This window comes from Piliocolobus tephrosceles, chromosome 1 (assembly GCF_002776525.5).
Source record: "Piliocolobus tephrosceles isolate RC106 chromosome 1, ASM277652v3, whole genome shotgun sequence".
NCBI lineage: Eukaryota > Metazoa > Chordata > Mammalia > Primates > Cercopithecidae > Piliocolobus > Piliocolobus tephrosceles.
In genome coordinates, this window is record NC_045434.1 from 210,817,611 (window position 1) to 210,839,381 (window position 21,771).

At 44.2% G+C, this 21,771-nt stretch overlaps 2 protein-coding genes across 3 annotated transcripts in view; one reads left to right on the plus strand and one right to left on the minus strand.

Annotated features, from left to right (window-relative positions):
* MASP2 (mannan binding lectin serine peptidase 2) overlaps positions 1–6,522 on the plus strand; it is a 22,695-nt gene extending 16,173 nt beyond the window's left edge. Inside the window, exons 9-11 of the mRNA XM_026447961.1 lie at positions 1,631–1,765; positions 2,260–2,334; positions 5,394–6,522. Of these exons, the coding sequence (XP_026303746.1) occupies positions 1,631–1,765; positions 2,260–2,334; positions 5,394–6,157 (974 nt within the window). The 3' untranslated portion in view covers positions 6,158–6,522. The remainder of the gene's footprint in view (positions 1–1,630; positions 1,766–2,259; positions 2,335–5,393) is intronic.
* Positions 6,523–8,873: 2,351 nt separating this feature from the next.
* On the minus strand, positions 8,874–20,691 carry TARDBP (TAR DNA binding protein). Of its 2 annotated transcripts, none has more exons than XM_023191940.2 (6): positions 20,564–20,691; positions 19,354–19,602; positions 16,315–16,478; positions 14,499–14,639; positions 12,485–12,655; positions 8,874–10,935 (listed from the first exon to the last, which is right to left on the minus strand). In XM_023191940.2, exons 2-6 carry the CDS (start codon positions 19,589–19,591, stop codon positions 10,405–10,407), a joined length of 1,245 nt encoding a protein of 414 aa, XP_023047708.1. In that variant the 5' UTR covers positions 19,592–19,602; positions 20,564–20,691; the 3' UTR covers positions 8,874–10,404. The 2 variants fall into 2 exon arrangements, with proteins under 2 accessions (XP_023047708.1, XP_023047709.1); XM_023191941.1 differs by having other exon boundaries at positions 20,462–20,617.
* Between the last annotated feature and the right edge of the window lie 1,080 nt (positions 20,692–21,771).

The following is a 21,771-nucleotide window of genomic DNA, read 5'->3' on the forward strand; positions in this document are numbered from 1 at the left end:
GGGTTTCACCATGTTAGCCAGGATGGTCTCGATCTCCTGACCTCGTGATCCGCCCGTCTCAGCCTCCCAAAGTGCTGGGATTACAGGCTTGAGCCACCGCGCCCGGCTTTTTTTTTTTTTTTTTAACAGGGTCTCATTCTGTCGCCCAGGCTGGAGTGCAGTGGCACAGTCTTGGCTCACTGAAACCTCCTCCTCCAGGGTTCAAGCGATTTTCCTGCTTCAGCTTCCCCAGTAGCTGGGATTAGAGGTGCCTGCCACCACACCCCGTCATTTTTTAATTTTAATAGAGGCGGGGTTTCACCATGTTGCCCAGGCTTGTCTCGAACTCCTAATCTCAAGTGATCCACCCACCTTGGCCTCCCAAAGTGCTGAGATTACAGGTGTGAGCCACCGGGCCCGGCCTAATCGTTACTCTTTTGGCGTGTGTCCCTCCAATTACACACAATTCACACGTGTGAGCAAGTATATACTACTGTATGTAGAAAGGGGGGTGATTTTATGTGGTAATACACACACTCCAAACTGGGATAATGATGTACATTACCATTTTGTGAAGTAAAAATCATGTATTTTTTTCTTGGAGACACGGTCTTGCCCTGTCACCCAGGCTGGAGTGCAGTGGCTCAATCATGGCTCATATGACACACCCTCAAACTCCTGGGCTCAAGTGATCCTCCTGTCTCAGCCTCCTGAGTAGCTCGGACTACAGGCACGTGCCACATACCCAGCTCCTTTTAAATTTTTCCTAGAGATGGGGTCTCACTATGTTGCCCAGGCTGCCCTGGCCTCTCTAAGTGCTGGGATTACAGGTGTGAGCCACCATGCCCAGCGAGCTTTAGAAAGACTTCCAAGTCTTTCTAAATACTTCAACTTATTAAAGGAATCGGAAGAATAAGCTGAATTTTTTGTTTTGGAGACAAGGTCTCTATCAATCACCCAGGCTGTAGTGCAGTGGTATGATCATAGCTCACTACAACCTCATCCTCCCAGGCTCAAGTGATCCTCCTGCTTCAGCCTCCAGAGTAGCTGAGACCATACCACCAAGCCCAGCCAATTTACCTTTTGTAGATAGGGTTTTGCTATTGCCCAGGTTGGTCTTGAACTCCTGGTCTCCAGTGACCTTCCCACCTTGGCCTCCCAAAATGCTGATTACAGGTTTGAACCACCAAGCCTGGCTCCTCCAATCTTACTGTCGTGTCCTTTTCTACCCTTACTGCCTTGTGAATTGCAACCTGACATCGAACCAGCCTGTGCCGTGTCGCGTGCTGTTCTGCTGCAGACCTTTCCTATACTTGATGTGAGGGTGCTAAGGAGCTCCGCTGGTTTCAAATTCTTCCTCCGGGAAAGGCAGCATACCTCTTCCTCTGCATGGACTGCTCCCCTTCAGTTCAGCCATTTAGTTACCTTCCCCCTCAGCCTCCCAATAATTGGGACAAGAGGCACGTGCCACCACGCTCGACTTTTTAATCTTTTGTAGAGAGGGGGTCTTGCCATGTTGCCCAGGCTGGTCTCAAACTCCTGAGCTCAAGGGATTTGCCCGCCTCGGCCTTCCAAAGGTACTTCTCCAGACCTTTGGAAAGTTAGCATTGAAATGATCAACGGATTCCTCCCTCCCACGCTTCTTTCTTAGTTGTTGACTGTGGCCCTCCTGATGATCTACCCAGTGGCCGAGTGGAGTACACCACAGGTCCTGAAGTGACCACCTACAAAGCTGTGATTCAGTACAGCTGTGAAGAGACCTTCTACACAATGAAAGGGAATGATGGTATGCATATTGTTCAAAGTTGGGGGTGGGCAATACTTGGAACTTGAGCCCCCATGGTCTGAAAATAAACTTTAACCAACATTTTTGGCTAAGGCTAGTCAAAAGATTAAAAGTCACTTCTCCCATACGCTAAGTGAAATATTATAGCTAAAGTGACTTTAATGTCAATTTGCAAAAATCTGAAAACAGATCTAGTAAATGACTACAAACACACAATATATTCCAAATGGTTTAATTTAACAAGTCAAAACCTTATCATTAAGCACTTGAGATCTTGATACATATTCAAGTTACACATCTAAAAGGTTTCCACTTTGCAAGCAAACATGGTAATGCAGAGACCTCCTACATATGAAATCATGTAAAATGGTTCTTCAGACACCTCTATTTCCCACAGATGCTCAAGAATCAACATTTTTCAAGGGGGTATTCAAGCAAATGACAACCATCTTATACATGCAGTTAAACATTTTTGCTTTTCCAATGATTTGCAGGTAAATATGTGTGTGAGGCTGATGGATTCTGGACGAGCTCCAAAGGAGAAAGATCACTGCCAGTCTGTGAGCCTGGTAATGGACACATTTACACAAGAGATTGGAAACTGATGCAAAGTAGAACTGGGTAGGAGGCAGTAAGGAGAGCTTTAGCTGTGGTAGGCAGAAATGTAACTTCAGCACTTGGCTCTTAGGCTAAGTTCTTATTTCCAAATAATATGTTCTCATTACCCCCTTTCCATATACAGAGGTTGTTAGGTGCTGACTGCATCAGTCATTTGATTATTTTTGACCTTATAACTAGGCAAGCATAAAAAATTAAATGATTTTTAGGCTAGGTGTGGCTCATGCCTGTAATCCCAGCACTTTGGGAGGCCAAGGCAGGTGGGTCACCTGAGGCTGGGAGTTTGAGACCAGCCTGACCAGCATGGAGAAATCCCGTCTCTACTAAAAATACAAAATTAGCCGGGCGTAGTGGTACATGCCTGTAATCCCAGCTACTTGAGAGGCTGAAGCAGGAGAATCGCTTGAACCTGGGAGGTGGAGGTTGCAATGAGCTGAGATCGCACCATTATACGCCAGCCTGGGCAACAGTAGTGAAATTCCGTATCAAAAAAAAAAAAAAAAAAAAAAAGGATTTAAAAAATTATCTTGAACAATTTATACATTTATAAATACGAGTTATTCCGTTGAGTTACTATGTTAAAATGCTATTAAAACCCAAAGCTAATAATTTCCCCAAGCAATTGTTTTCAACATCTAGTCTTTTAACATCAATGCAATCTACCTTTTAATAGCACTTTATTTTTTTAAACCAGAATTGGCTCCAAAGATAATAGTTGAGTAGAATTTTTTTTTTTTTTTTTTTTTTTTTGAGAGGGAGTCTCGCTCTGTCGCCAGGTTGGAGTGCAGTGGTGCAATCTCGGCTCACTGCAACCTCCCCCTCTGTAGAATTATTAAAAAACACAAATTGGGGCCCGGCATGATGGCTCACACCTGTAATCCCAGCACTTTGGGAGGCCGAGGTGGGTGGATCACGAGGTCAGGAGATCGAGACCATCCTGGCTAACATGGTGAAACCCCGTCTCTACTTAAATTAGCCAGGCGTGGTGGCGGACACCTGTAGTCCCAGCTACTTGGGAGGCTGAGGCAGGAGAATGGTGTGAACCCGGGAGATGGAGCTTGCAGTGAGCCAAGATCTTGCCACTGCACTCCAGCCTGAGCAACAGAGCGACACTCCATCTCAGGAAAAAAAAAAAAAAAAAAAAAAGCACTTTGGGAGGCTGAGGCAGGCGGATCACGAGGTCAGGAGATAGAGACCAGTCTGGCTAACACAGTGAAACCCCGTCTCTACTAAAAATACAAAAAATTAGCTGGGTGTGGTGGCGGGCACCTGTAGTCCCAGCTACTCAGGAGACTGAGGCAGGAGAATGGCGTGAACTCGGGAGGCGGAGCTTGCAGTGAGCCGAGATTGTGCCATCGCACTCCAACCTGGGTGACAGAGCGAGACTCGTCTCAAAAAAAAAAAAAAAAAAATCAGAAAGATAATAATATATTAATTATCCTTGTGTTATTTGACTCAGTTTTTTTTTTTTTTAGACGGAGTCGCTCTGTTGCCCAGGCTGGAGTGCAGAGGCGCGATCTCGGCTCACTGCAAGCTCTGCTTCCCGGGTTCACGCCATTCTGCCTCAGCCTCCCCAGTAGCTGGGACTACAGGCGCGTGTCGCCATTCCCGGCTAATTTTTTTGTATTTTTGTAGAGACGGGGTTTCACTGTGTTAGCCAGGATGGTCTCGATCTCCTGACCTCATGATCCACCCGCCTCAGCCTCCCAAAGTGCTGGGATTACAGGTGTGAGCCACCGTGCCTGGCCCAGTCTGTAGGTTTTAATGCAAGTGCACTACCACAACAGGAAACATATGCTACATTAATGGCTGTATTTAATTTGCAATAAAGATAGAAAACTTAGTTTGGAAGAATCAACTAGACCAAAAATATAATTCTGGAACCTGCAGGGTCCTAGCCACAACTGCAACATTCTAATGTCTAAAACATTTGTATGTTCAAAGGTAAAAGTAATTTTGCAAATCCTGATACTGACTTTAGTTCCTGCTTTCCTAGGATTACATAAATACCCATTTTACAAGTAGGAAAACAGAAACAGTGAAAGGTTATGTCCTTCTAATTCCTATGCACATCATCCAGTCCATCTGCTCAGACAATGCCTGCTTGCCCTGTTAATTTTCCTAATTTTTTTTTTTTTGAGATGGAGTTTTGCTCTTGTAGCCCAGGGTAGAGTGCAGTGGTGTGACTTGGCTCACTGCAACCTCTGCCTCCCAAGCTCAAGAAATTCTCCTGCCTCAGCCTCCCGAATAGCTGGGATAACATGTGCCCACCACCATGCCCGGCTAATTTTTGTATATGTAGTAGAGACAGCATCTCACCATGTTGGCCAGGTTGGTCTCAAACTCCTGACCCCAGGTGATCCACCCACCCCAGCCTTCCTAAGTGCTGGGATTACAGGTGTGACACTGCACCCAGCCAATTTTCCCCATTTTTTTTTTTTTTTTTGGGGGACATTTTTTCTTTCTCCCCGCCTGTAGTGCAGTGGCACAATCTCAACTCACTGCAAGCTCTGCCTCCCGGGTTCCCGCCATTCTCCTGCCTCAGCCTCCCGCGTAGCTGGGACTACAGGCATCCACCACCACACCCGGCTCCCTTTCTGTACTTTTAGTAGAGACGGGGTTTCACCATGTTAGCCAGGATGGTCTCGATCTCCTGACCTTGTGATTCGCCTGCCTTGGCCTCCCAAAGTGCTGGGATTACAGGCATGAGCCACCACGCCCTGCCTTCCCAATCTTACAGACCAAATTATTTTAGCAAAACAAAATAACTTCTGAAAGTCAGTTTTCACTAATCTCGTTTTCTGAGGAGCTAAGAAATACCAAAAGATTTTATCAGGTGTTTGAACTGTGATGTTTTAAAATAGCCTCACTTGCCTGTATAGGTGGTCACCCCCCAATTCATGTAATTTTTGGTTGACATCGAATATATACTTGAAAGTGGTCATAATTTAAGAAAAACACGACTGACATTTTTACAAAGGCTCTCTGCCTATCTGCTTTTTCCCCTCAGTTTGTGGACTATCAGCCCGTACAACAGGAGGGCGTATATATGGAGGGCAAAAGGCAAAACCTGGTGATTTTCCTTGGCAAGTCCTGATATTAGGTGGAAACACAGCAGCAGGTGCACTTTTATATGACAACTGGGTCCTAACAGCTGCTCATGCCGTATATGAGCAAAAACATGATGCATCCTCCCTGGACATTCGAATGGGCGCCCTGAAGAGACTATCACCTCATTATACACAAGCCTGGGCTGAAGCTGTTTTTATACATGAAGGTTATACTCATGATGCTGGCTTTGACAATGACATAGCACTGATTAAACTGAATAACAAAGTTGTAATCAATAGCAACATCACGCCTATTTGTCTGCCAAGAAAAGAAGCTGAATCCTTTATGAGGACAGATGACATTGGAACTGCATCTGGATGGGGATTAACCCAAAGAGGCTTTCTTGCTAGAAATCTAATGTATGTCGACATACCAATTGTTGACCATCAAAAATGTACTGCTGCATATGAAAAGCCACCCTATCCAGGGGGAAGTATAACTGCTAACATGCTTTGCGCTGGCCTAGAAAGTGGGGGCAAGGATAGCTGCAGAGGTGACAGCGGAGGGGCACTGGTGTTTCTAGATCATGAAACACAGAGGTGGTTTGTGGGAGGAATAGTGTCCTGGGGTTCCATGAATTGTGGGGAAGCAGGTCAGTATGGAGTCTACACAAAAGTCATTAACTATATTCCCTGGATCAAGAACATAATTAGTAATTTTTAATTCGCGTGTCTGCAGTCAGTCAAGGATTCCTCATTTTTAGAAATGCCTGTGAAGACCTTGGCAGCAACGTGACCTGAGAAGCATTAATCATTATTATGAACATGGCAGTTGTTGCTCCACCCAAAAAACAGACTCCAGGTGAGACTGCTGTCATTTCTCCACTTACCAGTTTAATTCCAACCTTACCCACCGACTCAAGGGGAATAAGCTACGAGTGATAGAACCTTTGCCAACCCAATGTAATGTCATTGCTCAAATTATATTTCGTTACTTTAAAAGGCCAGTCTCTTTTCATACTGGCTGTTGGCATTTCTGTAAACTGCCTGTCCATGGTCTTTGACTGTTTTTAAACTTGTTCTTATTGATCTCTGTAAGTGCTTTATATATTATAGCAGTATTGATTCAAGGATAACCTTGCATCTTTTTGGGTAGGTAGGCTGGAAACATGATACTTCAGCCCAGGTACTGACTAAAATTTCCATGTAAAAAACCAGTACCACAAAATGGTGGGATACAATTATTCACTTATCAAATTGTCAGACAAAAGGAACGTGAATAGTAGTACTATTTCATATTGTTAAAGACAACATGACTAAAGGACTATTTGGCAATACATTTTAAGCAAGACCAGGCATGTTCAGGGAGAGTGGCAGGCCAGACTGGCAATACATTTCAAAAGCCCTTAAAAAGCATGCATAACCTTTGACTTAGCAATTTCAATGTTAAGAATTTATTTTAGCATTAAGGACATTCCCAGCAATTGGAAATAACCTGAATAACGTTCAAATTCAGAAGACTGAATCAAAACGTGGCATTTCCACAAGATGAAAAATGGCATTAGAAATAAGTGGTGACGTTATAGATAAATCTGTGATTTTTTTCCCCTTTACAATGAACATGAAATACTTGGGCACAGTGATGCCTAACAAGAGCACAGATCACACAATAGTTGAGTCAAGTACAGAACACTAATACACAGTTAGGAGCTACTTTGCTCGTACTCAACAACAAAATCATTCTTACTATTACACATTCTCTCTTGGATTATGGAGTAGTTCCTACTTTTTCCTACTAAGGACAAAACTTAAGTGTGGATTTAACCTTAAAAATCTCATTTGATTTTAGCTGGCTATTCCTTCCTAAAAGGTTTTAACAGCTAACATTCAAGTTTTTTAGTCTAACAGTTAACATTCCATGTAAAAGTTTACTGTGAGTCTTGGCCTCATTTCTCTGGTGCATATAAAGTATAAAGTACAACTTCTTGAGACTCAATTTTTATTTTCTTTCTTTACACTCAATTTTTAAAGGTAACTTTCCAGCATCTGTATGTCACATATAAAAAGAAATCATGTTTTTCCAGTAAGACTCCAGACACTAAACTGTGGTGTCAAAAAAAATTTTATTTAGCTGGTTCAAAAATTTTTTTAGAATGAATGCATTTAGATGACCAAATAGATTTTTAAAAACAAATCTTTGCCAAATAGTTTAAGTACTTCTAAACTTCAAAATCTTTTTAGGGTAAAATAAATACCCATATCTATGCAGTACCATAAACATGTTAATAAAAGGCTACTCAACATTGAAAGCCTTCTAGACCAGTAACTGAAATTTACACAAGTGTAAAGAAGGGATTAAACCATGCCGTCGACAAGTTAACTTACCCCTGGGCTTCTTGAAGGCTTGTCAGTTTAGTCTTTGGAGGTCCCCGAGTACCATTTTAAGTGTTACCATGTTACTGCTGCTGAGTAATAGTGCAAGTGCTAAAATGCAAAATTCAGATGGTACAGGGTTTGGAAATCATGCAGATTTAGATGCAGATAAAAAAAAAAAATTAAAACAACTCAAGATCCCTTTACAGAGGAAACCAAATAATGAAACAATGTGGCGATTACAAGTCTAAAGGATGACTTCATTTATAAATGTTTAAAACATGTAACTTGCAAAATGACAAACCTATTTATCATAATCTAATTAGGTAAGGGCATTAACTACTAACACAACAAATGTCACATTCTTCCAACTAGAAAATGAGCTCGACTCTCACAGAATTAGTTACAAAAAAGTACAACAGAGAATCAATGTTATTGCTTTTACATACTTAACAATGCATTGTGAGAGTCTGAGTTTTGTAAGCGATTTTATTCAACTTTATTCAATGTTACCACATTCCCCCAACTCCTGGAGGACGAAGCCCATTCCACTTAACACTTCCAGACAGACAACCCACCCTAATTCTTAAAGCTATCAGGCCTCTTAATGGATTTCAGGCACAAGATAATTTGTGGTTTCTTCTACTTTATCCCTATTGCAATTAATTCCACTTTTCAAATCCCAAACTAGGAAGGTACTGATATTCCCTTTTCCATTGATATGCTTTGCTACAAAGCATTAGAAAATAATCAACATTTTGCCCACTCTCCCAAATAATCTTTTTAGAAGGAATGATTTCCCAATGGAGATTTATACAGGCCATGTAAATAGAACATCACCCAAATGCACAGAGGCACTAAGAAAAAGCCGGAGGGTACTGCTTACCATTTTAGGTGCGGTCACCCAGACTTATTCAAAACTAGATTTCAAAAGAAAAAACAAAAAACAAAAAACAAAAACAAAAACAAAACACTTTTCACTTTGGCCAATGCAAGAACAAATACCAATTAAGTCTGGGTATCAGGTGTCAATGCATGACAGGTGATGAATCCATTTGACTTGAGACAACTTTTCAAATAAGTTTATTTGAAGCAAAATAAACTACTGCCAAGAAACTTTATGAAAGTTCCATCTCAAAAGGGTCAAAAAAGGGGAATTAACTGCTATGAATTCTTTGCATTCAGGGCTGCAAAACAAAGACACATATTATTTAAATCAGTTTTATTTAAGAATTTCCAACAATGACAACTCTTATAAAAAGCATCCAAGCACAGGACACAGAACTGCAGCAAACAGCATTCTTATGGGTAGCTAACAGACATTAGAACTTCCACCCTTCTTTGAGACACCTGAGCTCACTGGTGAACTCTGCTTCAAGTCCTCCTGCAAAGCACACCACAAGCTCAGTCCATGTTCTCAGCCCATCAGCTTCAGTTCACATTGCCACACTTACATATCAGTAACAGAAGAGAACACACACCATACAGCATTCACAGCAGTTGACAAAGGGGTAGGGGGAGTACAAGTATCATTTCACTTAACACATTCAACTAATGTGGGTTATCTAAGAACAAAAACTCACTTAAAGTCTTCCAACAGATGTGGATGTCCTTTGAATGCAAAAAACATTCGTACATTATTTGCTATCATTGCTCTCTGCACACTCTCTCACCAAAGCCACAGGATTGAGAGACACATCTCGCCAAGTTAAAAAATATCCATTATGCACCACCAAGTCTCTGCACGCGCTCTCTCCTTTTCTCGCTCATACTAGCCTTTCATGCCTCGGCACCACCATCAATCCCACACAAGGTTTCAAAAGTTCAAACAGCCTTCTGGTTCCATATCACAGCCTTGCGTTCATAGCGTTGATACGACTCCATGAAATAAAGAGTAGCGGATAAAAATGGGACACCCACCGTCAAAGACGCGGCCTGTGATGCGTGATGACGAATTCTTGAATGAGAAAGCATGTAGACACAAGTATTCCTATGGCAGAATATTTACAGCACTACTTTCAATGAAGTGCTTCTTCCATAAACATTTGAAATGAGATGAACTGCAGAGATTAAATGAAGGCTTCATATTGTACTTTTGTATATGAGGGGAGACAAGTGTTAAAAAACAAAACAAAAGAACCAAACACTGTGACACCATGATCTCCTAAAAGGAGATTTTCTTAAGGAAAAAAATCCATATGGTGGGGTTCAAATTAAAACAAGGGGTAAAGAATGTAGTTCTAATCAATGGTTTCCATTTTGAACATGCAAAGAATTCACTTGACAAGTCCAGGGATAAAATATTACAGGAGAAACCTTTTGATATCAATTGTAGTGTGTTGGTTTACCAATCAGGCAAACAGCAGTTCACTTTCAACCACTCAATATTTCAACCTTTCATGTAACAAAACTTATAAAATTCCTTTAGCTCTTCCTTTTTCTAAAGAAAAATGTCAAAAATACTGCTGAATATACTCCACACTGAACAAACCAATTTTGAAAATTCTTAGTACATACCTATTTTATAATATACTTACCATGAGTTTAGAAAAATTTGAATTCCCACCATTCTATACCAACCAACCACAACCCCACTGCCTACATTCCCCAGCCAGAAGACTTAGAATCCATGCTTGAGCCAAAGCCTCCATTAAAACCACTGCCCGACCCTGCATTTGATGCTGATCCCCAACCAATTGCTGCACCAGAATTAGAACCACTATAAGAGTTATTTCCAGAACCGAAGGCCTGGTTTGGCTCCCTCTGCATGTTGCCTTGGCTTTGGTTATTACCCGATGGGCCTGACTGGTTCTGCTGGCTGGCTAACATGCCCATCATACCCCAACTGCTCTGTAGTGCTGCCTGGGCAGCAGCCATCATGGCTGGATTAATGCTGAATGCACCAAAGTTCATCCCACCACCCATATTACTACCTTGATTGTTTCCCAAACCAGCTCCACCCCCTCTGCTATTACCAAATCCACCCTGATTCCCAAAGCCACCTGGATTACCACCAAATCTTCCACTTCTTTCTAACTGTCTATTGCTATTGTGCTTAGGTTCGGCATTGGATATATGAACGCTGATTCCTTTAATGATCAAGTCCTCTCCACAAAGAGACTGCGCAATCTATAAGAAATAAGGGATGTAAACAAAGATTAAACCATTGATTCATACATTTAAAGTAGCAACAAAACTTAGATTATAAGCATTAATTTATCTAAAGCCAGAGGAAAAATAATTAATGAATGCTCATTTCATTTAAACCCCCAATACAGCTTTCAGTTTTATTAATAGCAGCAGTGATATTTCCGTCTATTTTCAAAAGACATAGGCTGGACATGGTGGCTCATGCCTATAATCCTAGCGCTTTGGGAGGCCAAGGTGGGAGGACTGTGTAAGGCTAAGAGTTGAAGACTAGCCTGGCAGCCTGGAGGACACAGGGAGACCCCACCTCTATCAAAAAAACCCCACAAAATGCCACATTAGCTGGGCATAGTGGCATGTACCTGTCCTAGCTACTTAGGAGGCTGCAGCTGGAGGATCCTCCCCTGGAGGCTGAGCCCAGGAGTTCTAGGGTATAGCGAGCTTTGATTACACCACTATGTTCCACCAGCCTGGGCAACACAGTGAGACCCTGTCTCAAAAAAAAAAAAAAAAAAAAAAGAAAAGGGCCAGGAGCGGGAGCGGTGGCTCACGCCTGTAATCCCAGCACTTTGGGAGGCTGAGGCGGGTGGATCACCTGAGGTCACGAGTGCAGGACCAGCCAGACCAAAACAGTGAAACCCCGTCTCTACTAAAGATACAAAAAAATGGCCAGGCATGGTGGCTCACGCCTGTAATCTCAGCACTTTGGGAGGGAGGCTGAGGTGGGTGGATCACCTGAGGTCAGGAGTTTGAGACCAGCCTGGCCAACACGGTGAAACCCTGCCTCTACTAAAAATACCAATAAATTAGCTGGGCGTGGTGGCAGGTGGCTGTAATCCCAGCTACTTGGGAGGCTGAGGCAGGAGAACTGCTTGAACCCATTAGGTGGAGGTTGCAGTGAACGGAGAACGCGCCACTGCACTCCAGTCTTGTTTTGCAACAAGAGCGAAACTCTGTCTCAAAAAAAAAAAAAAACAACAACAAAAAACGGTATGTAACATTCCCAAATGCCACATACTGAAAACTATCTAAAGGTATATTTACTTTTAGATTTCTTAAAAATATTACATTTGGGTTATCAGATACAGGTATCACAAACGTCTAGGCCCATACACCCTACATCTTACAAGGTCAGAAAACTCAGCTAAAACTAGCAATTAGCTGGATGGGAAATGTTCAAGATAAATTACCTAATTACCTGGGACATATTTTTTTTTTGAGACAGTCTTGCTCTGTCACCAGGCTGGAGTGCAGTGGCATGATCTCAGCTCACTGCCACCTCCACCTCCTGGGTTCAAGTGATTCCCCTACCTCAGGCTCCAGAGTAGCTGGGACGACAGGCGTGCACCACCATACCCAGCTAAATTTTTTTTTTTTTTGTATTTTAACAGAGACGGGATTTCACCATGTTGGCCTGGATGGTCTTGATCTCCTGACCTCGTGATCCGCCCACCTCAGCCTCCCAAAGTGCTGCGATTACAAGCATGAGCCACCACGCCTGGTCGGGACATATTGTTAAGGAGAAAAATACCTGATCATCTGCAAATGTAACAAAGGCAAAGGCCCTGAACGGCTTGGGGATGAAGACATCCATCACATCCCCGTACTGAGAGAAGAACTCCCGCAGCTCATCCTCAGTCATGTCCTCTGTACAGCGCCCCACAAACACTTTTCTGCTTCTCAAAGGCTCATCTTGGCTTTGCTGATCAAATCAAAAGGAAGAAAAAACACTCAGAAATATGTTATGAACAATGAAAAAAGCATTAAGGTAAGGGATATAACAAAATCATTCTGCCTTGGATAGCAGTGAATCATTAAAAAGTAGACATACCCTTAATTTTTTGCATCAGCATTTTTTTCTTATAAGGCTTCAGTGAAGAGTAACGTTTTAAGTTACAAAAGTACAGAGTCATGCATCACATAAAGATGGACATATGTTCTGAGAAATACGTCATGAGCCATTACACAATTTCATCATTGTGGCCAGGTGTGGTGGTGAACGCCTGTAATCTCAGCACTTTGAGAGGCTGAGGCGGTGGATCACCTGAGGTCAGGAGTTCAAGACCAGCCTGGTCAACATGGTGAAACTCCAGCTCTACTAATACAAAAATTAGCTGGGTGTGGTTGCAGGTGCCTGCAATCCCAGCATCTTGGGAGGCTGAGGCAGGAGAATCACTTGAATCCAGGAGATGGAGGTTGCAGTGAGCCAAGACTGCGCCTTTGCACTCTAGACTGAGCAACAAGAGTAAAACTCCGTCTTAAAAGAAAAAAAAAAAAAAGGTCAGGCGCAGTGGCTCACGCCTGTAATCCCCACACTTTGGGAGGCCAAGGCAGGTGGATCACCTGAGGTCAGGAGTTCGAAACGAGCCTGACCAACATGGAGAAACTCCATCTCTACTAAAAATACAAAATTAGCCAGGCATAGTGGTGCACGCCTGTAATCCCAGAAGCTCGGGAAGCTGAGGCAGGAGAATTGCTGGAAGCCGGGAGGTGGAGATTGCAGTGACCGGAGAGCACACCACTGCACTCCAGCCTGGGCAACAAGAGCAAAACTCCGTCTCAAAAAAAAAAAAAAGGACAGGCGCAGTGGCTGGGCAGATCATGAGGTCAGAAGATCAACACCATCCTGGCTAACATGGTGAAACCCCATCTCTACTAAAAATACAAAAAATCAGCCAAGCGTGTTGGCGGGCGCCTGTAGTCCCAGCTACTCAGTAGGCTGAGGCAGGAGAATGGCGTGAACCCAGAAGGTGGAGCTTGCAGTGAGCTGAGATCGCACCACTGTACTCCAGCCTGGACAACAAAGTAAGACTCTGTCTCAAACAAACAAAAAATCATGGTTGTGCAAACATCATATAAACCCAGATAGCACAGCCTACCCCACACCTAGGCTAGATGGTATAGCCTATTGCTCCCAGGCCACAAACTTCCAAGTTACTGTACTCAACACTGTAGGTGACTGACTGTAACATGATGGTAAGTATCTGTGTATCTAAACATAGAAAGGGTACCGTAAAAACAGTGTTATAATCTTATGGGACCACTGCTGTACACGTGGTCTGCTGCTGACTGATGAACTTTGCCATGTGACGCATGACTGTATTTGGATTTGAGAAAATCAATAAATGCGCAATCTCCTGGCAAAGATGATGATGTTCCAAATAAGCAAATGTTATTTGTTTGCTTGGAAAAAGTTAGGCCGTTATAACAAGATTAATGTATGTATTCTGATTGTCTTTATGTTTTAACATATAACTATGTAAGAAACTGTTAACTTGACAAATAATCTTTCCTCTTTTCCATGCATAACAAAAAGAAAAGGAAGAACAAAATGAACAAGGCTTTCGTTTGGAGAGAAGTAATAAACTAAATATTTCAAACAAGCATAAAATATTCAACATGCATTAAGGGCCAAAGACTTCAACAAGACAAAAGGATTTCACGTCACACCCTACCACTATCTTTTCTAAGTGTGTTTACATTTTATCTTACAATCTTCTAAGGAAGTTTGTCAGCAAAAAATCCCAAAGCACAGACCCAAGTACCTTAGAATTAGGAAGTTTACAGTCACACCATCGTCCATCTATCATATGTCGCTGTGACATTACTTTCACCTGTGTTTCATATTCCGTAAAACGAACAAAGCCAAACCCCTTTGAATGACCGGTCTTAAGATCTTTCTTGACCTAGAAAGAATGATTTAAGTTTACTCTAAAAGTACACATACACACTCCATGCCCAAATCATAGTTCTTTAAAAAACAATTTGAATGGCTTCAACTGGATAGTTGTTTAAAACTTAAACCAAGTTAGTCTTCAGAGTAAAAACAAGAAGGTTAATATTGAATCCATACCGTGTTAACAATAGAGCAAAACTCACTTATTCAACAGAAATGTTTTTGAGTTCTTAAAAAACAGAAAGATGGGGCCAGGCGTGGTGGCTCACACCTGTATTCCCAGTGCTTTGGGAGGCTGAGGAGGGTGGATAACTTGAGCACAGGAGTTAAAGACCAGCCTGGGCAACACAGTGAAACCCTATCTCTACAAAAAACACAAAAATTAGCCAGGTGTAGTGGCATGCGCCTGCAGTCCCAGCTACTTGGCAGGCTGAGGCACAAGAATAGCTTGAATCCAGGAGGCGGAGGTTGCAGCAAGCCTAAACTGCACCACTGCACTCTAGAGTCTGACTGACAGAGCCAGACCCTGTCTCCAAAAAGAAAAGAAAAGAAAAGAAAAAAGAAACTGAGTCTGGATTATGTTGGCCAAGGTGGTTTTGAACTCCTGGCCTCAAGCAATCCTCCCACCTCAGCCTACCAAAATGCTGGGATTACAGGCATGAGTCACCCCAACAGGATTTTATTTTATTTTATTTTATTTATTTATTTATTTTTGAGACGGAGTCTCACTCTGTCGCCCAAACTGGAGTGCAGTGGCCGGATCTCAGCTCACTGCAAGCTCCGCCTTTCGGGTTCACGCCATTCTCCTGCTGCAGCCTCCCGAGTAGCTGGGACTACAGGCGCCCGCCACCTTGCCCGGCTAGTTTTTTGTATTTTTTAGTAGAGACAGGGTTTCACCGGGTTAGCCAGAATGGTCTCGATCTCCTGATCTCGTGATCCGCCCGTCTCGGCCTCCCAAAGTGCTGGGATTACAGGCTTGAGCCACCGCGCCCGGCCAACAGGATTTTAACAGAATGCCTTAGAATGAATTCAAAGATAAAAAGCTATTATCACCTAATTCCCTTAAGCCTTCATGCAACAATAGGATTTTACAATATTGAAGGCAATAATATAGAGTACAAGATATATGTATAAATACAACAAATATTGGAAGTATCATCTGTGTAACAGGAAGTACAGTGCCATTAAAATAACAAGAATATGGCTGGGCACGGTGGCTCACACCTGTGATCTCAGCACTGGGAGGCCAAGGCGGGTGGATCACCTGAGGTCAGGAGTTCAAGACCAGCCTGGCCAACTGGTGAAACCCCGTCTCTACTAAAAATACGAAATTAGCCAGGCATGATGATGTGCGCCTGTAATCCCAGATACAGGAGGCTGAGACAGGAGAAATCGCTTAAACCCGGGAGGTAGAGGTTTGCAGTGAGCCAAGATAGTGCCACTGCACTCCAGCCTGGACAGCAAAGTGAGACTTGGTCTCCAAAAAAAACAAAAAGTAACAAGAATGTGGCTAAGGCATCGTGGCTCAGTACACGGGGGTTGAGGCGGGAGGACAGTTTGAGCCCAGGAGTTCGACACCAGAGCACAGGCAACATAGTGAGACCCCATCTCTATGTATACCAATAAATAAATGCTAGATGCTCATTCACTGTAAAGAAAACCTGTTTGATGCAATCGAAGTTTACCTGCACCATAAGAACTTCTCCAAAGGTACTAAAATACTCTTTCAGGTCCTGTTCAGTTGTTTTCCACGGGAGACCCAACACTATTAAATCGGATGTTTTCTGGACTGCTCTTTTCACTTTCACTGCTGATGAAGCATCTGTCTCATCCATTTTTCTTTTGTTATCTAAATAAAATGAGCAGAAACCTTTCAGACTTAGCACTTCTTTAAAAACACTACCTCCTACATCTAGAAATGAGAAGCAAAAAGACTCTTAAGAAGAGTAAGACACTGAAAACTTGGCAAGTGATTTTTGCTCTAGAGGACAGAATAAAGGCTTAAGTTTTGTGTCTGAGGTGCTTTTCTGGTGAAATTCAGTGATTTCCAATTTTGTTTTTTGCAGTACTTCCAGATTACAATCTCTCTCTCTTAAAAGGTTTATCAAAACAAAAATAATTCTACTTCACTTTGACTTTAACTATCAGCAACTTGTATCTCCTGATGTAGATTTAACTTTTATCTTTCCTAAACATTCAACAAATATACAGCTTTTGCAATAAAACGGAAAATGAGGCACAGTAGTGTGTATGCCTGTAAGTTCCAACAACTCAGGAGGCTGAGGAGGATGCCTTAGAGTCCAGGAGTTTGAGGCTGCAGGGTGTCTATGAACAGCCACTACAATATGCCTAGGCAACAGAGCAATAGCCCCCATCTCTAATTTCAAAAAAGAAAAAGAAACCGAAAGTTTGGCTTACTTAAAAAAACATAACCAGCTGGGCGTGGTGACTCACACCTGTAATCCCAGCACTTTGGGAGGCTGAGGCGGGTGGATCACAAGGTCAGGAGTTCAAGACCAGCCTGGCTAAGATGGTGAAACTCCATCTATGCTAAAAACACACAAAAAAATTAGCTGGGCTCGGTGGCAGGCGCCTGTAATCTCAGTTACTTGGGAGGCTGAGGCAGGAGAATTGCTTGAACCCAAGAGGCAGAGGTTGCAGTGAGCCAAGATTGTGCCACTGCACTCCAGCCTGGGCGAGACTTTGTCTCAAAATAAAATAAAATAAAATAAATAAATAAAAATATAAAAATTAGCCAGGTGTGGTGGCAGGCGCCTGTAATCCCAGCTACTCAGGAGGCTGAGGCAGAGAACTGCTTGAACCCCAGAGGTGGAGACTGCAGTGAGCCAAGATTGCGCCACTGCACTCCAGCCTGGGTGACAGAGCAAGACTCCATCTCAAAAAACAAACAACAACAACTAAAAACTCCTATATAACCTTAACCTTAGGCTATTTAGAAGGGAAAGGGAGATAATTTTTTTTTTTTGAGACGGATTCTCATTCTGTCACCCAGGCTGGAGTGCAGTGGTGCAATCTCCCCTCGCTGCAACCTTTGCCTCCTGGGTTCAAGTGATTAAGGGATTCTCCTGCCTCAGCCTCCTGAGTAGCTGGGATTACAGGTGTGAGCCACTGTATCCGGCCTGGTGAGATAAATTAAATGACATTTTTTTCTTTTTTTTTGAGACGGTATCTCGCTCTGCTGCCCAGGCTGGAGAGCAGTGGCACCATCTCAGCTTGCTGCAACCTCTACCTCCCGGGTTCAAGCAATTCTCCTGCCTCAGCCTCCCCAGTAACTGAGACTACAGGTGCAAACCACCGTGCCTGTCTAAGTTTTGTATTTTCAGTAGAGACGGGGTTTCACCACGTTGGCCAGGCTGGTCTTGAACTTCGGACCTCAGGTGATCTGCTCACCTCAGCCTCCCAAAGTGCTGGAATTACAGGTGTGAGCCACTGTACCCAGCCTGACATTTTAAATTTGGGTAAATATTAATCTATACCTGATGGCTGAAGAAACAGCATACTAAAAATCCCCAGTTTACATTAATTATTATTATTATTATTTTTTCAGACAAAGTCTTGCTCTGTCACCCAGGCTGGAGTGCAGTGGCGCAATCTCAGCTCACTGTAATCTCTGCGTCCCAGGTTTAAGCGATTCTCCTGCCTCAGCCTCCCGAGTAGCTGGGACTACAAGGCGCCCGCCACCACGCCCAGCTAATTTTTGTTTTCGTTTTTTTTCTTTTTGTTTTGAGACGGAGTTTCGCTCTTGTTGCTCAGGCTGGAGTGCAATGGCATAATCTCTATTCACTGCAACCTACACCTCCCGGTTCAAGCGATTCTCCTGCCTCAACCTCCGGAGTAGCTAGGATTACAGGCACCTACTACATCCAGCTAATTTTTTGTGTTTTTAATAGAGATAGAGTTTCATCATGTTGGCCAGGCTGGTCTCAAACTCTGACCTCAGGTGATCCACCCGCATCGGCCTCCCAAAGTGCTGGGATTACACGCGTGAGCCACTGTGCCTGGCCCTAAAGTTTTTCTACACATGTAAAAGAGTGTCTTGCATACTGACCAAATTTGATAGACTTTGTTGCAATACCAAGTTATAATAAAAGCAACACACAGATCGACTATTAACAGTACACTACTTCAAAATGCGAAAATTAGCTATTTCTTTGGCACACTTCTTAAACTTCATGCTTCCTTTTCTTAGATTTAGAACATCAGTGATAAGAGGCAGCGAGAAGGATAAGACCAGAACCTCGAAATTGTAACTGGAACTACACTAATTCAAGATTTGGCTACTGCAACTGTTTGTTCATTTAAGGGAAGAAATGAAGTCACATGTGCCGAATGAATGATGTAAGACCAAAAGGACAATGATCAAATCCAAATACTGGAGCACTTCAGAAGAATCTATTTACAACACTGATAGAAGCGCAAAAGCGCAAAACATTATTAGTAATTCCTTAAATTTGGCATCAACTTGGCAAAGCTTATTCAGATATTTTTAAATACATCGCTTTCTCTTTTAAAATGATCTATAATCCCCAGTTTCCATAAATTTAGACTCATGGTCTTCCAAACTTGTCTAACAGTGAAAGTGAAGTTCAAGGAAATACTTAAGTTACAGGAGACATTCTGCCAGGAAACGAGGCTAAGATCCATGTATGAGACACACACCCGACCACACTTCAGCATGATTACAAAGCCAAATAGTAACAAACCTTTCGGATAGTTGACGACATACACCAGATTTCCCCAGCCAGCATCGGGGGCATGCAGAATTCCTTCTACCAGTCGGACACCTCTCATACATTGAGACACTGGATTCCTGTAGCGAAGCCCACACGCCCCTGGAAACTGGGCTGTTACCGTGGACAGCAGCACCGTCCCATCGTCTTCCGATGGTATTTCAATGGGCTCATCGTTCTCATCTTCGGTTACCCGAATATATTCAGACATCTTTCACTTTTCTTAAAGGGAAAAAAGATATGAATGAACAACATTGACGTCACAGTAACTGTTTCCTTATAACGATAATACCCAAACCATGTTAGTGTTCTGACTTTCAGAAAAATTGTCTGGATTCCTACATGCATTGCTTATCTCTGAAAAATGACGAGATGAAGGTAAGGGTAGTGATTTCCTGTCAAAATCTGATGCTTCGCCAGTTCATTCATTCAAAAAACTTTCCCTGAAGGCTTATGATGCGTCAGGTACTGATACTGAGTCCAACGTGGCTTGCTGGTTACAAGCTGGGGTATGCAAGGGAACAATAAACAGTAGCTATTTTATGACCATCGTGGAAGTCGTTAAGTAATCCTGAAGGTGGGGAAGAGCCTAACTGGCTGCGGTATGGGCGTGATGGGTCCAAGTCGATTTTCCTAAGCAAGAGATCCATCAGCTGAACCTGAAGACTGAATATGGGCAGTGAATCAGGTGTAAAGAACAGGAGAAAAGTTCTTCTCTGTTCCTCATTTTGGAGCTTCCGGGAGCTCTGTGAGCCCGAGCCGCAAGGCCGGCGGCGACAGGTCCTGGAGGAGCTGGCCGCCGCCTCCCAGAAGCCCGCGCGTGCCAGCCGAGGGAGGAGTTTCGCAGCGCGGCCCGGGGTGGGGCGCAGGAACACCAGGCCCGAGGTGGCAGCGTCCCTCGGGGTACAAAGTACCGAAGGCTCCGGCACTGTCCGGGTCCGGGGCCAACCTCCGCCTCAGCCTGCGCGGCACCACGGGCCCGGCTCCCCGTTTCGGCACCAGCGGCCTCCCTGTGCCCGGACCTAACGACGCTCCCGCGCGAGCCCGCTCGGGCAGAACTAGGCCCGGTCTCACCACTCACATCCCGGGGCAGGGGCCGAAGCCGCTGCGTCCGCCTCGGGCAGCCCCAATGCGGGAGCCGAAGCACCTACGGCATCCTCAGTGAGAAGGCTCCGCGACTCACCCACTAGGCCGCTGCTGGGAAGCCCGACAGGGACACCGAGGCAGCGACGGACCCAAGCGCAGCCCAGCGACCGCTTCGCTCCCACAAAATGGCGCTAGGGCCGCCTCCTTCCCCCCGCCCACCGGCGTCTTCTCCCACCGGTTGCCCGTCCAGAGGTGGAAGGCTCCGTGGAGAGCCACGATGACCCTCTCCCCAGGGACTCGGGCTGCCTCTTGGAAATTCGAGCCTACAGAGAAGCTCTGACAGCTAAAATAAAACCAGAACCTAGGCCTGAAAAGCTGAAGATGGCAAAAAGTGTGGCTGTATAGGCGCTGACCTCCCCCCATGTAGCGTAGCAGATGGTTTCGGCCGACCAACCGCCGGCCCGGGTCTCGGTCGGAGCTCGCGCACTTTCAAAGAGCGCGAGAGTACCGCAGAGTCTCGGCCAGCAAGAGCGGAGCGGGGCGGGGCGTGGAGGGGGCGGGGCTCGGGATGCCGGGCCCAGTCTACTTGGGAGGCAGGGTAAAGCCTGGATCTCTTTTCTGAAAGGCGGACCGGTGCGTCCTCTCCTCCCTCCGCCAGCCCACCTCCAAACCTGGAAACAATAACTTTGTTCTAAATAATAGCAGTAATAGCGCTACTTTGTACCAGGTACTTTCTGAGTATTCACATATTTAATAATAGCCCATACAGTTTGGTGTAGCAGGAACTATTGATATTCATTCTGCGGGTGAGGAAACTGAGGCACAGAGAGATCAAGTATCTTGTTTAAAGTCACTCAAGGATTAGCCGGGCGGTAGTAACGCGCGCCTGTAATCCCAGCTACTCGGGAGGCTGAGGCAGGAGAATTGCTTGAACCCGGTAGGCGGAGGTAGCGGTGAGCCGAGTTCGTGCCACCTCACTCCAGTCTGGACGACAGGGTGAGACCCTGTCCTCCCCCCCGCCAAAAAAAAAGTCACCCAAGGAATAAATGGTAGACCTGGGATTTGAATCTCGAGGCACAAAATGCTAACTTGTTCTGGCTCCAGCCCTCTAACAATAATAATAATACAGTACTTCATCTATTTTAAGGCACACTTTTTGTTTCTTTTTTTTGAAACGGAGTCTCGCTCTTGTCCCCCAGGCTGGAGTGCAGTAGCGCAATGTGCAGCTCACTGCCACCTCCACCTCCAGGTTCAAGGGATAGCTGGGATTATAGGCGTGCGAAGACACCATGCCCGGCTAATTTT